The sequence below is a fragment of the Megascapheus bottae genome, chromosome 10 (assembly GCF_031878675.1).
Source record: "Megascapheus bottae isolate mThoBot1 chromosome 10, mThoBot2.hap1, whole genome shotgun sequence".
Taxonomy (NCBI): Eukaryota; Metazoa; Chordata; class Mammalia; order Rodentia; family Geomyidae; genus Megascapheus; species Megascapheus bottae.
The window spans coordinates 44,837,500-44,852,556 of NC_143518.1; the positions used below are offsets into that span (position 1 = coordinate 44,837,500).

General features: G+C 34.1%; 1 protein-coding gene across 1 annotated transcript in view; it reads right to left on the bottom strand.

The window, feature by feature from the left end:
* Mark1 (microtubule affinity regulating kinase 1) overlaps positions 1 to 15,057 on the bottom strand; it is an 84,692-nt gene that overhangs the window by 35,598 nt on the left and 34,037 nt on the right. The window contains exons 4-6 of the mRNA XM_090341168.1: positions 6,268 to 6,316; positions 5,727 to 5,792; positions 2,384 to 2,454 (exon numbers count right to left, since the gene is read on the bottom strand). Coding sequence (XP_090197294.1) covers positions 2,384 to 2,454; positions 5,727 to 5,792; positions 6,268 to 6,316 — 186 coding nt within the window. The remainder of the gene's footprint in view (positions 1 to 2,383; positions 2,455 to 5,726; positions 5,793 to 6,267; positions 6,317 to 15,057) is intronic.

The following is a 15,057-nucleotide window of genomic DNA, read 5'->3' on the forward strand; positions in this document are numbered from 1 at the left end:
ATCTTATTATAGGCCCTTATATTCTACAAGATGGGAAGATGAAGTATAAATACTGGTTACTAAAACCATCTTAAACTGTTACGGTGTCTTTGGTATACCTAATAGCAGGGTCAAGGGCATACATCTGTACACCACTGCTAATGTAGTTCACCATTTTTCCACTGCTGAATTTTTAAAAGAACAGAAAATAAATAGAAAACAATTATATTAATTCTGTAAAATCTATCAAGTTGTACAAATGCAACATTTATTAATTTGAGTGTTAAGTGAAAATAAGTCCTTCAAAAATAAATTATCTAGCCGGGAGTTTGGCCTAGTGGTAGAGTGCTTGCCTAGAATGCTCAAAGGATTCCTCGGTACCACATACACAGAAAAAAAAGCCAGAAGTGGTGCTGAGGCTCAAGTGGTAGAGCTCTAGCCTTGAGAAAGCTCAAGGGCAGTGCTCAGGTCCTGTTCTCAAGTTAGGACTGGCAAAAATAAATAAATAAATAAATAAATAATCTAGTGTGGGGGAAACATATATATTAAATAATTGAAAACACAAATGATTATAAGGAAAACACTCTATTTTTCTATATTTTAAATAGCACTATTTCTATTCAACTTCTACAACATAAGGAATATACAAAATACTTCATACTATATTTGAAAAATCAAGGCAATTTAAGTAAATATATGATTAATATCAAACGACCTTTTTTTTTGGTGGTATTATAGATCAAAGCTAAGGGCCCACAATCTTTTCCCTAACTACCTAACACACTCTTGTCAACCAACCAGCAAAGACACAAGCTCTTTCAAATTACAGGCATTTCAATTTCTCTAATTTTACACCATATCAAGTATTTTTTTCTTTTTTTAATACACACTGTGTCTCTGGTGAGTAAGAAGAAAAAGGCAGTAACAATAACCTTTATAATATACATTAAGATTCCAAAGGGACTACTGAATGGCTAGTAGAATTTTCTTGCTAGCCTTCTACTCACTAAAGCTACTGTGATATTGAAACGTGAGTGACACTGGAAGTGATGTCTATAGTGCTTTACTTAAGAGGCAGTTTGGACTCTATCTCAGGACAGGAAAGAACTTAATGATATAGGGTTGAACACAATTCAGTTTCTTAATGCTGCTTTCAGCATCACCAGTTGTTTTTGCACTTAATGTGACTGCTTCGGAAACTCTACCATAAATAAAAGGTTGTTAAAAAGTATTAATTTCATGAAATGTCAATAATAGAGGTTTTGTAAGACATTGCTTCATAATCAATTTGGAGAATTTCATAGCAAGACAAGTTCAACAGTTATTTCCTTCTTTCTTTTTAAAGATTCATCTGATAGTTTAGTACATTAAATACACATGACCACACATGCATATACACATACAACCCTTAGAAGATCTTATGTAAATACAGTGTTCCCCAGACATATAGCCTACAGAATCGCTATAATTGCAGAATCAGTTCTTATCAAAGAGTTATTGAGCAATTTTAAAATAAAAAATCTTAATTGAGTAAGGAGAAGTATCAGATATAACTGTTGAAACCCGACTTCCAATACATTTTATGAATGATTAAAACCAGCAATTTCTACAGTAATTTATAAAGTATGCTTATTATTTTGTGTGTGTATCAGTCCTGGGGCTGATGCTGTCCTTGAGCTTTTTTGCTCAGGGCTAGCATTCCACCACTTGAACTACAACTCCACTTTTGGCTTGTTGCTCGTTTGTTAGGTCTCATGGACTTGCTTGCCTGGCCTGACTTCAAACCCAATCCTCACATCTCAAGTCTCCTGAGTAGCTAGGATTACAAGTGTGAACCACTAGTACCCAGCTAAAATATGCTTTTAATTACCCCAATCCTAAAGATTAAATTTAAATCCTAAGCAAATGTAAATTACTTTTCCTTCTTTTATGACCTCTCCAAGTCAAATTGGAACGGAAAGTCTTCTATCACATTTGCAAAGTTTCTTGCCTACATGGCTCAATGAAATTCACCAGGTACTTTCATTCTATGATTTTATTACCAATATATCTTTAATTAAAAAATAAAATAATATCATAACTTCTTTTACATGGCTAATAATTCTTGATAACAGTTACTGGACACAGGCATCAAAAGATTAAGTTTATCATTTCCATCTTAGTCTGGTTTGCATTTATAAGACACAATTAAACGAGGCGACTTACAAAAATTCACTTTTTATAACCAACTAAAAACAATCTGCAACTATTTTAAGTTTAAATTCACACAAAAAGCAGGTTTCTTCCCTTCTTAAAGTGTTTAAGTAGGATTTTTTTCTTTTTAAAATAGCACACACTCTCTCACTAGTTTGTGAGACAGCCCATTGTACATCACTAAAAATATCAGCAAAACTATTTTCCATACCTGCCTAAATTTTGCACGGGCTTCTTTCTCTTTCATTCTTCCATGGGCCACTAAGTAATCAAACACTTCTCCTGAATCAGAAAAGTAAAGCAGTTAGTAAAATTACATACATAGATTTTTGTTTAACAATACATGTAATGTCAAGCTTCTGTCTTGTTTTTACAGAAACTTGGGGCTCACAATTTTCTGGTGCACTTATGTAAGTTACAAACTTACATATGAACAGAAAAACAATGAAATAAATTATACATGGAATTGAGTATATGCAATTTATAATTTAGAAAAACTCTTTCAAAAACATATTGTAACAATAACCAAGGAAACTTTCAAGTATTACATAACAATACAGTCAACTCTTTATTATCCATTCTAATAAATATAAACCACCACATGGTTGATAAAAATTATATTTAAGATGAATGGGAGGGGGTAAGGGAGGGAAAGTGGGAAAAAAAACATGGGAAGGGATATCAATGTTCAAGATGTAATGTACCCACTCCTGATGAATATAGCTGTAACTCCTCTACACATTACCCCGACAATAAAATACAATTAAAAATATAAAATTAAAAAAAAGCACTGTATGTTGCTTTCTTTTTAAAATTTTACACATCACACAGTCTTGATCAAATGTCATTTTACTACTTCCAATCAAATTGATTTCTTTTTCTTCCTATAATTCCTACATTTCTTCTCATTCTCCAATAACACTTCAGTAAATTGCAAATTATATGCATTTCTACTACCCCAAGTGAAATGCAAATTACTTGAACATCATTGTTATATTTGTACCTTATTGTACCAAAAATACACATTATTTAAACACATGTTTAAATAATCTTGAAATAACCCTTGTTGTACAAATTTTCTATTTGCTCTATTGTTCTATATGTCTTAGTAATTTTTTTTCATTTTTATCCAGTTAGTAACAGTTCAGAAAAATCTTTTTAAGTCTTTAGTATCTCAGTGTAAGGAAGGTTTTTATTTTGCATCTTTATAATCTGCAACATACACACACACATATATATATATGTATATTTAAATTCATAACATAGTTTTAAAAGCTCTTGATAGAGTACAAAAAAAGTGGTTGTAAATCCAGGTTTCAGAATCACATCAATTTTTGTGTGAATCCTGGTTTAGCACAAAGTACTTACTAAGAGACATTAAGATGAGTTAAGTTCATTAGCACTCAGTTTCTACCTATAATTTAACATGGCTGCAATGAGAGCTAATAAATGTTTGTGCTAGGTACCATGAATACGACATATTAAGCATTCAATAAATGATTTATATTTACACTCAAGTATACAGATATATTACATATACAGATGAAATATCAGTCTAACATAAGCAAAATATTAAAAATGAAATGTGTAATGAATATATATCAGATGAAACTAACATACCTACAATGCAAAATGGTATATATTACAAGTACACTTGAGTAATTTAATGGGATAGTGAGAACAGAGAAATAAATACATACTCTAGTTGACTCAATAATAGTTAATTTTAAGTATGTGTTAATATTTGTTAATTCTAGATAATCTACTATAGTGAATAATGAGTTCTAGATACAAGAGTAAGATACGTATAAATCTCTGTGTATTAACAGGGTCTACTTTTAGGTTATGTCTAGAACACTCATAGCCTAGGTATTTATAATACCCAGTCCTTCATGTATCATATATTGTTTATGTAGGACTCAATTCCCCAACTATAATGTAATCTTGAGAATATTATCTTTGTTCACTCCTGTTATTCCCAGCACATTACCTTGCAAGCATTTAATAAACATTGTTTGCATGAATGTGAAAAGGAATAAACATACCATACCTAACTAGCCCTGTCACCTTTTTCACTGGCTCATTTGGATTAAACATGGTTCAAAAAGGTAAAGGACTCTCCTGATTTTTTTTCTTTTTCTTCTTCTTCTTTTTTTTTTTTTTCTTTTTGCCAGTCCTGAGGCTTGAACTCAGGGTCTGGGCACTGTCTCTGAGCAATTCAGCTCAAGGCTACTGTCCTACCCTTGAGCCATAGCCCCACTTCCAGTTTTCTAGAGATTAATTAATGATAAGAGTCTCTCAGTTTTGTATCACCTAGGCTGGCTTTGAACTGTGATCCTCAGATCTCAGCCTCCTGAGTAGCTAGGATTACAGGCATGAGCCACTGCACCCAGCAACCTATGGATTTTAGGAGCCTGTAATTTGTAACATAAAAATAGATCTAGCCATGTTCTCTAAAATTTTTTTAAAAAATCAATATGTTTCCAATATGACAGACTGGTATGGAAATCTAATTGTAGTATAGGAAAATAAAATACTTCATTATGTAGTATTTTGGGATTTGTTAGTTTTATTGTAGACATATATATTTCATATGAATTTGCACACTTACACACTTTTAAACAAATCTATAATAATGCTATAGGTTTTCAGGTCAAGTAAAAAAAATAACACTACACTGAAATATTTTCCAGGTGAACAAAGTTTTGTTGAAAAAAGTTTGGCACTATTTACCATAGCAAAGATATGGAACCAACCCAGATGTCCTTCAGGTGATGAGTGGATCAATAAGATGTGGTATTTATACACAATGGAATTCTATGCTGCTGTCAGAAAGAACAACATCGCCCCATTTGTAAGGAAATGGAAAGACTTAGAAAAAAATCATATTAAATGAAGTAAGCCAGACTCAAAGGAACATAGGCCCAATAGTCTCCCTCTTTTGTCATAATCAGTGGAAACCTTGGGCTCTCTTAGCAGAGATTTACAACAGAACAAAGTCTAGAGACATTAGGCCAAATAGTATGACACTAAATGTAAGGACCTCCAGGATAAGGAAACAAAAGCCATATAATGAGTGATTGTTGTCCTTAATGTACTATGTTATCTCTCATCTCTTTTGCTGTCCCTTGCTTATCTCATATGGTTACAGTATTTCACCTTGTTACCTGATATATTGGTTAGATCTGATATAATTTAGAGGGGCTGAGAGCGTAGCTTAGCGGTAGAATGCTTGTCTAGAATGCACAAAGACCTAGGTTCAATTCCTCAGTGCCATATACACAGAAAAAGCCAGAAGTGGCACTGTAGCTCAAATGGTAGAGTGCTAGCCTTGAGCAAAAAATGTCCAAGGACATTGCCCAAGCCTTGAGTTCAAGCCCCAGGACTGGCAAAACAAACAAACAAACAAACAAACAACAAAACGATAATGTAGAGACATTTACATAAAACCATACATTAATTTTATAGCATTAATGATATGTCATAATAAACCACTAGGCATTATTAATTCTATGTCTTATCAAAAAGAACTTTCCAATTCTGTTCACTCTTACCCCCACTTGCATATTCCATTACTAAATAAAGGGTCTTCTCTGTTTCAATAACTTCAAACAGTTTCACTGGAAAAAAGAAACAAAACTTTATAATCATAAGCACAACAGGATGAGTATTTACTTTAAGTAATTCTTAGGTATCAGTAAGTCATATTACTAAAATAAGAAATAATTAATTTAGAATTCACAAAGGTTCTCAAGAGTGATTACTCCTAAGGGAGAAAACTACCAATTTGGAAATAACATTTTGCACTAAAAAAGTTTGAGATTAAAAATTTGAATTATAATAAAAGACAAAAAATATTAAACCCAAGAAATAGAATTTTAATCAAAGTTTAAAATGAGACTATGATATAATAAGGTATTACAAAGTGTTAAATAATCTTTAATACAGAAACAAAAAAATTCTATAAAATATAGATTATAACAAAACTAAATTACATCTACAGCTGAAACTATTTGCTACAAATAATAACAATAACATTAATAATCAAGATTTAAAAAAAATCTTTGTCACTAAGTTCATACATAAATTCCATACCTATATTAGGATGATTCAGGATCTTCATTATTCGTACTTCTCGAAACAACTGTTAAAGAAAACAAGTAGATATATTTCTGGTTTTGTTTTTAAAAACAAGACTCAAACAGAGTGCCAATTAAGACTTCTATCTGAAAAAAAGTAAGCTGCTTACAAAACCCTGTAAGAGTCTGTTAGTTAGCCCAACGCTGGACAGTAAGTTATGCAACTTAGAACAATTTTACTTCACAGAGAGGCTGGGTTTCTACATGATGAAGAACTCAAATGTGCCTGTGTGGAACATGCTATACACAATGAAATGCACATTTTATTCAATGACGCTTCATGATGACAGATATAAGGAAAGTACCGTGGAAATGAAGCTAAATGATCCTTCATGTGAGCCTCATTCAGAAACAACCTTACTTGGTGTCTAATGTTTTAGACTTATCTCTTTTGGTTCATCAGACATTTTAAAGAAAGATTTGGGAGCAATTTTAGATAGGTCTGCAGAATAATACGTCCAATGAAAATGAAAACACAACCTACCAGAACCTTTGGGATACAGCAAAGGCAGTTCTAAGAGGAAAGTTTATAGTTATGAGCACCTAAATCAATAAAACAGGGAGACCTCATATTAATATCCTAATGATGTACCTCGAGCTCTTAGAAAAACAAGAATAAGCCAAATCCATTAGCAGTAGATGTAAAGAAATAATAAAAATTAGGGCAAAATCCATGAAATAAGTAATGATTTTGAAACAGCAATAAAGAGTCTCCCAACAAAAGAAGTTCAGACCAACAGATTCACAGAGGAATTCTACAAGATCTGTAAAAAATTTGTACTAATACTCTTCAAATGTTTTCATGAAATACAAAGGGAAGGATTGCTATCAAACTAATCCTATGAAGCATTACACAGATCCCAAAACTGGATAGAAAAAAAACACTAAAGAATCAATCTCTTTGACAAACAGATGGAAACCCGAAAGAATACTTGCTAACCAAATTCAGTAACTAATGAAAACAACTGTATATCATAATGAAGCTGTTTTTAAACCCAGGATGTAAGTCTAGTTCAATATACTTAGATCATTCAGTGTAATATGCCACATAAAAAGAATCAACTACGTGAATCATGATGATCATCTCTATAGATGCAGAAGGCATTTTTTAAAAGATAAAAGTCCTAGAGAAGCTAGAAACGGAATTAATATACAACCTTACATCCAAGCTGCAGAAAGATGAAAATCCAAAATCATTTCTTTTATAATGAGGGGCAAGACAAGGACGTTCACTCTCTTTATTCAATATATTACTGGAATTCCAAGTCAGTGCAAGACAAGAGAAAGATAATAAAGATGATCCTACTAGGGAAAGAAGAAGTCACTCTATCCTATTTGTAGATAATGTGATCCTATATCGAAACTATCCTAGAGATTCCACCCCAAATCTACTAGAGATGATAAACACCTTTAGCAAAAGCAAAGTACTAGGATATAAAACTGACAAACAATATCAGTAGCTTTTCTTTCCTTCCTTTTTTCTTAGTCAGTCGTGGGACTTGAACTCTGGGCCTGGATGTTGTCTCTGAGCTCTTCAGCTCAAGGTTACCACTCTACCGCTCTACCACAGTGCCACTTTCAATTTTCTGGTGGTTAATTGAAGGTAAGAGTTGCACAGACTTTCATGCCCTGGCTGGCTTTGAACTGCGATGCTCAGACCTCAGCCTCCTGAATAGCTAAGATTACAGGCATGAACCACCAGCGCCCAGCCAGTAGCTTTTCTAGTTACCAACAATGATCAGATAGGAAATGGAAATTAGGAGAACAATTCTAGTCACAGTATCCTTAAAGAATACTTAGAAGTAAACCTAACCTTGTAATTTTTTAAAAAAAAAATTAAAGCATATATAAGGAAAGAATAAGACGTCCTATGTTCATGGACTGGCAGAACTAATGTCTTCAAAATGGCCAGACTGCAAGGGCAAACTATTAACTTAATGTAATAACCATCAAAATTCCAAGGTTATTCTTTGTAGAGGTAAAGAAAACAAAAAATTCATATTGAACCACAAAAGGCTCTAAACAGTCAAAGTAATTCTGAACGAATAAAAAAACATGCTCAAAGTATTATAATTCCAGATGTACAACTTTACTACAGAGCCATAATAAGAAAAGCAGCTTGGTACTTTCACAAAAACAGATCCAAAAACCAATAGAATAGTCTAGAAGGTCCAAAAATGAATCCTTATATCTTCCTCCATTTAAATTTAGACAAAGGAGCCAAAAATGTATGTTAAGATAAAAGCCTCTCCAGGTACAGTGGCTTATGCATGTAATCCTAACTACCCAGGAGGCTGAGACCTGAGGATCACAGTTCAAAGCCAGTCGGGGAACTAAAGATCCTGAGACTCATCTCCAACTAACCACTAGAAAACTGCAAGTGGGGCTTGGCTCAAGGGGTAGGGCAGTAGCCTTAAGCTGAAGAGCTAAGAACAGCACCTAGGCCCAGAGTTCAAACCCCATGACCAACAACAACAACAAAAAAGCCTCTTCAACAACTGGTATTAAGAAAACTGGACTAACAGCCATTCAAAGTGTATCAAAGGCCTCAAAGTAAGGCCTGAAATTTAAATTACTATACAAAAGGGTGAGAGAAGCAGTAGAACCTGCTGATGTAGGCAGGAACTTCATGAATAAAATTCCAGGGGCTCAGACAATGGGAGAGAGAACTGGCAAATAAGAGTACATCAAGATAAAGGGCTTCTGCACAGTTAAGGATATAGTCACTAAGCTAAAAAGACAATCTACAAAATATACATCTGCCAAAGTTCTAGTATCCAGAATATACAAGAACTCAAAAACCAAACCCTATGGAATCAATAACACAGATCAATAAATGGGCAAAGGAGCTAAATAAATTTTTCTGAAGAAGTAAAAAAGGTCAAGAAATACATGATGAAATGTCTAATGTCCTTGGCCATAAAGGAAATATGAATCCAAACAGTAAGAATCCATCTCACTCCAATCAGAATGACCATCAAGAATAAAAATAATAACAAATGCTCATGAGGATGTGGGGAAGAAGTAAACTAGATAGCATGGATATTTCTCAAAGAGACTAAAAAACTATTGTACTCTATGATCTAGCAATACCAGTTGTGAGCATTTATCTAAAAGACTGCGTCAGGATACAATAAATATGTGCATACCCATGTTCACTGTAGCACTACTTACAAAAGGCAAATTATGGAAGCTGCCTAGATGCCCTATAATTGAAGAATGGATCAAGAAAATGTGGTGTGTGTGTGTGTGTGTGTGTACAGAGATTCCATACAGATAGGGGAGAAAAATGATGGAAGAGATGGCTCTGATCAAGATTCTTTATCTATATATGTGTATATGCATAATGTATATATATACAATTCATACATCAGGAAGGTTACAATGCTATTGACACAGAAATGAATGGACCTGGAAAAAATCATATTAAGTTAGCCAGGCTCAAAGAAACAAAAGGCATGTTTTCTCTTAGATGTGCAAGTCAGATGTAAAATATAAACCTACTTAAAAACACATACCAGGCCATATGCATATATATAAACAAATGTACCTAAAGGATGATATGCATGGGAGTGAGAGTCCATGGTTTGAAAAAAGATCAGCAGACATTAAAATGAGCTAAAACATATCTGACTGTTAAGTGAGTGGGGCCTTAAGATGAATGGCAGATGAATAGGAAGAGAATGGCTGGGTGAACACAACTATAACACTCAATGTACTTACATGAAAATCAAACCAAGAAACACAAGGAAAACAGTAAAGATGGAACAGATAGGGGGAGGAAAATGGTAGAAGAGTGACTCGAAGATCCATGCCCACATATATTCCCATGTTGAACTGAAATATGTTTGTATAACTATTTGACAAAAATTAAAAAATAACAAATGTTTTATAGGAAATAAGCTAGCAGTTGGTGACTTATGACTGTAGACTAGCTACTCAGGAGGCTGAGATATGAGAATGGAGATTTGAAGCCATGTGGGGCAAGAAATGTCGATGAGACATCAACTCCCAATTAACCACCAGAAAACAGGAAGTAGAACTGTGGTTCAAGTGGTAGAACATTACTCTGGAGCAAAAAATCTCTGGGATGGCACCCAGGACCTAAGTTCAAGACCCAAGACAAGCATACAAAAAAATTCAGAAATAACGAGAAGTTACTTCAAATATGAATGTTAAAATTTATTTACTTTTTAAATTTTATTGTCAGGATAATGTATAGAGAGGTTACAGTTACACTCATCAGGTAGTATAGGTGCATTACTTCTCACACATTGATATCGATTCTCATGTTTTGTCCCCATTTCCCTCCCTCTACCCCTCTCAATCATCTTGTTTCTCCCTTTCCCTTCTATATTTCAAATAAACATATATACAATACACCAGGTAACAAAGTCAGATACAGTAATCACTGGAGATTAACCATTAGGGGGGAAAAGAGAAGAGAAATAACATGGTACATTAAGAATGACAATCAGAAAGATAAACCTGTTTCCATACCTACAGTTCATTTCATTTAGTCTCATCATATATGACTTTATGTGCTTTTGAGCTATTATGATCCTCTGGTGGGAGAGTCCTAGATGTGTATTATTACAAATGAGGGAAACCATTGAGCCTATGTTCTTTTGGGTCTGGCTTACTTCACTTAATATTTTTTCCAAGTCTTCCCATTTCCTTACAAATGGGGCAATGTCATTCTTTCTGATGGCAGCAAAGAATTCCATTGTGTATAAATACCACATCTTCTTGCTCCATTTATTTACTGAGGTACAGTATCTAGGTTGGTTCCGTATCTTAGCTATGGTAAATATCGTCGTGTTAGAAGCTTTAGTATGGCCTTGCTTCTGGATGATAGGGTAAATGCCAAGGAGTAGAATTGGTGGGTCACAGGGGAGCTCTGTGTATTAGTCTTTTGAGGAACCTCCATACTGCTTTCCAGAGTGGTTGAATGCGTTTACACTCCCGCCAACAGTGAAGTAGTGATCCCTCCTGGCCACATCCCTGCCAGCATCTGTGTTATTAGATTTCTTGATAATGGCCATTCTAACTGGAGTGAGGTGGAATCTCAAAGTTGTTTTGATTTGTATTTCTTTTATGGCCAGAGTTGTGGAACGTTTCTTCATGTGCCTATAGGCCATTCTTATTTCTTCTTCAGAGAAGAATCTCTTTAAGTCTTTGGCCCATCTTTTAATGGGATGATTGTTTCCTTGAGGATTTATTTTTGAGAGACTCAATTTTTTGAGCCTTAAGTATATTTTAGACATGAGGCCTTTTTCAACTGTTGTAAGGCTGTGGGCTTTCTATTTAACTTGCTAGCTATGTCTTTTGCCATACAGAATTCCTGCAGTTTAATGCAGTCCCATTTGTCCAAACTTTCTTTCATTTGTTGTGTTTCTGGGTATTTATTAATAAAGTTTTGACCTGTAACAAGGAGTCCTAGTATATCTCCTATTCCTTCTTGTAAAGTTTTCAGGGTATCTGCTTTTATCTCAAGGTCTTTGATCCATTTGGAATTAATTCCGGTGCAGGGTGACATAGAAGGATCCAACTTTAGTTTTCTACAGGTGATTAGCCAATTCTGCCAGCACCATTTGTAGAAGAGGCTGTCTTTCTTCAAATTTCTTTACTTATAATAAGCATAAGTTAGCATTTTCCCATTTTTTTCACCCATCTTTCACTAGGTGTTAGATTCAAAGAAATCAATTGAGTTATTTAACTAGTGATGCTCTGAAAAGTAAATATTAAAACATCTATATCTTATTAGAATAAAATCAAAAGTTAGTCTTTCTAGAGGCCAAAAGTATATGTGCTTAAAGAACATGAAAAGATGCTCAATATTATTAATCACTGGGGAAATTTATTGAACTAAAAAGTTCAAAAATGAGAATTTTTTTCATTGTATTTCAAAATACAAGTAAATATATCTTCAATACACTCTGGATATTCTTCCTCTGGAAGGTATTTTTCACATTTGGACAAATCATTTCTATGTTAAACATGTTCAGTAACATATCATTGTGCACTTTCTCCACCTGAGGGCAAACAAGCTTCTTAGTCAGTGAACTGCATGAAACAATTTGATCTTAGACAATTCTTACCAATTAACCTCAACAAGAGGTTAAGACACATAAATATTATTAACATTATTTTTTTTCAAAAAGTTTCTGGAATATTTTATCTTCAAAATCTATCAAGTCTTCGTGTAAAAAGTATTTCCTAGATTCTTCATACAGAATGTTCAAGAAATAAACTCAGCTCTGATTCTTAATAATCTTTATTTTCAATATTCAAAGTCAAGGTCAGAAGCATGTTGCTAATCACTAATTTCATGGAGAATAACTGCACATTAGACATAATCTTATTTGTTCACATATTTTTCTGCAGAATATGAAAAGGAAAGAGAGAAAGTAAGAAAAGCTAGTTGTGTTATTGATTCAAAGACAATTTTGACAGCCTTCAACCCTGTTCATAACATAAAAACTTCTTCTCACTTAGGCTTTTGTAACAAGTGGTCAGAACTTTTGATCTCAAGGTCTACAAATACGACAAGCATGGCATGAAAGAAGTACTCAGCACATACACGACTTTGTTCTACTCTAAAGGGAAATGTGGTACAAAGCATGCCTCTATATGTAAGACTACTGATATTTCAACATATGTCCAATGGAGGCATCTTTTAAAGGAGTATTGCTCTGAGCTTCTTTTGCTTTCTCCTTGGTCACAATAATTTTGTGATCGGCTTCATTAGTTCCCTGATTAAAGTTGCTCAGTGACCTTAATCTCTGAAAACTGCTTGTGTTTTCCTCTCTATCTAAAAAGTTACTAAGTAATTCAACATGATAGCGATTACTCTGCAATTGTTCTGAAAATTTTAGCAGCCTACCTTGTGGAAAGTAAGTGACATTTATTTATATGACTTAGGCCTCTAAGTCACTGTAATGTTTTAATAAATCTAAGATGTCAGTTATTGAAATGTTTATACTTCCTCTGTGGATGCAAATATCACTATCCTAACACAGAGATTCATATTGTATATAACTCTTATGCAACAATCATATTGTTTAACACAATTCTGAATTGTAATAGTCTTATTTTTTTATTTTATTTATTTAATAATTTATTTTGAGATCCAGTCTATGTTGTTCAGGCAAGGCAGGAATACATGATTGGTACGAACTGCCTCAATCTTCTGAATAACTGGGATTACAGACCTGTGGCACTATGCCTAACTCTCCTTTTCATTTGTATTACAGGTTTTGTCATTCAGGCATCATCTGAGCCATAGAGCCATTTTTTTGTATTCTAGAAATACAATGTGACACAGAAAAATAAAAATGTAAATTAATATAAGCTATATACAGGCAATAGAAAAATGTTTGCAGAAACCTTGTCATATAAGCATAATATGCCCCAAGTTTCAAAAGGAGAGAAATTTATGAAAAAGCAATCTTATATTTAAAGTGTATAAATTATGAACAAAATTATGTCATTTTTTGTTTTTCCTTCAACATTACTACTCACCCCCAAAATATCCCCAAGAATCACCAGTATGGACCACCAATCATCCTTCACATGAGGTGAGACCATGCTTCAAATGCTTTTTTGTATGGGTTCTTTTTAAGCAAGGTCTCATTTCCTGCCCATGTGCATGTTTGGACCTTTAGGCTTCTCATCAGTTGGGGTAACATAGGGACACAACTAGATGCAGTTTCTTACTCAGAAACAAGTGTCTCACACTTTTTTTTATTTTTTTTTTGCCAGTCCTGGAGCTGAACTCAGGGTCTGGGCACTGACCTTGGACATTTTTTGCTCAAAGTCAGAGCTCTACCACTTGAGCCACAATGCCATCTTTGGCTTTTGCTGTATATGTGGTACCGAGGAATTGAACCTAGGGTTTTGTGCATGCTATGCGAGCTACTCTACCACTAGGCTATGTTCCCAGCCCTCACAAACTTTTTTTTTTAATCCCAGGGGGCCTGGTAATATTTCCTACAGATATATAACATATGGAAGAGAATGAAAGAGGGTAGTAGCTTAAATATAAACCCAAACAGAACAAGATTTAATCACGCATTCTTGAGGGTAAGATTAAAATGAATTCTTAGCATTTTATTGGTGTCTTTTTTTTTTTTTTCTGCCAGTCCTGGAGCTTGAACTCAGGGCTGAGCACTGTCCTTGGGCTTTCTCAAGGCTAGCAACACTCTACCACTTGGCATCTGTTTTCTAACAGAGGCACAGTGACATGTTTCAGCATTTTTGGGTTTTTTTGTTTGTTTGTTTGTTTTTGGTGGGTCATGGGGCTTGGACTACCTCAGGACCTGGGCGTTGTCCCTGAGCTCTTCAGCTCAAAGCTACTGCCTTACCCTTGACCCAAGCCCCACTTCCCATTTTCTAGAGGTTAATTGGAAATAAGAGTCTCAGGTCCTTTTGAACCTTGATCTTTAGATCTCAGCATCCTGAGTAGCTAGGATTACAGGCATGGGCCACTGCAACCAGTCAGCATTTTTTTTTTTAAACCTGTAGAACTTAACAATGTTAGGGAAAAACAAATGAACTGCATTTCATTCCACTACTCATTTATTATCTTTTAAAATATATTTGACTAGAAGATGCTACTGACAAACTAGATAAGGCAAATGTTAAATGTTCTATAATGATGGAAACTAATCAAGCCATGATCTTGTTTCCCCTATAAAATTTTAACAGCAAGAACATCAATGAACACAACAGTAAATTATCTAAA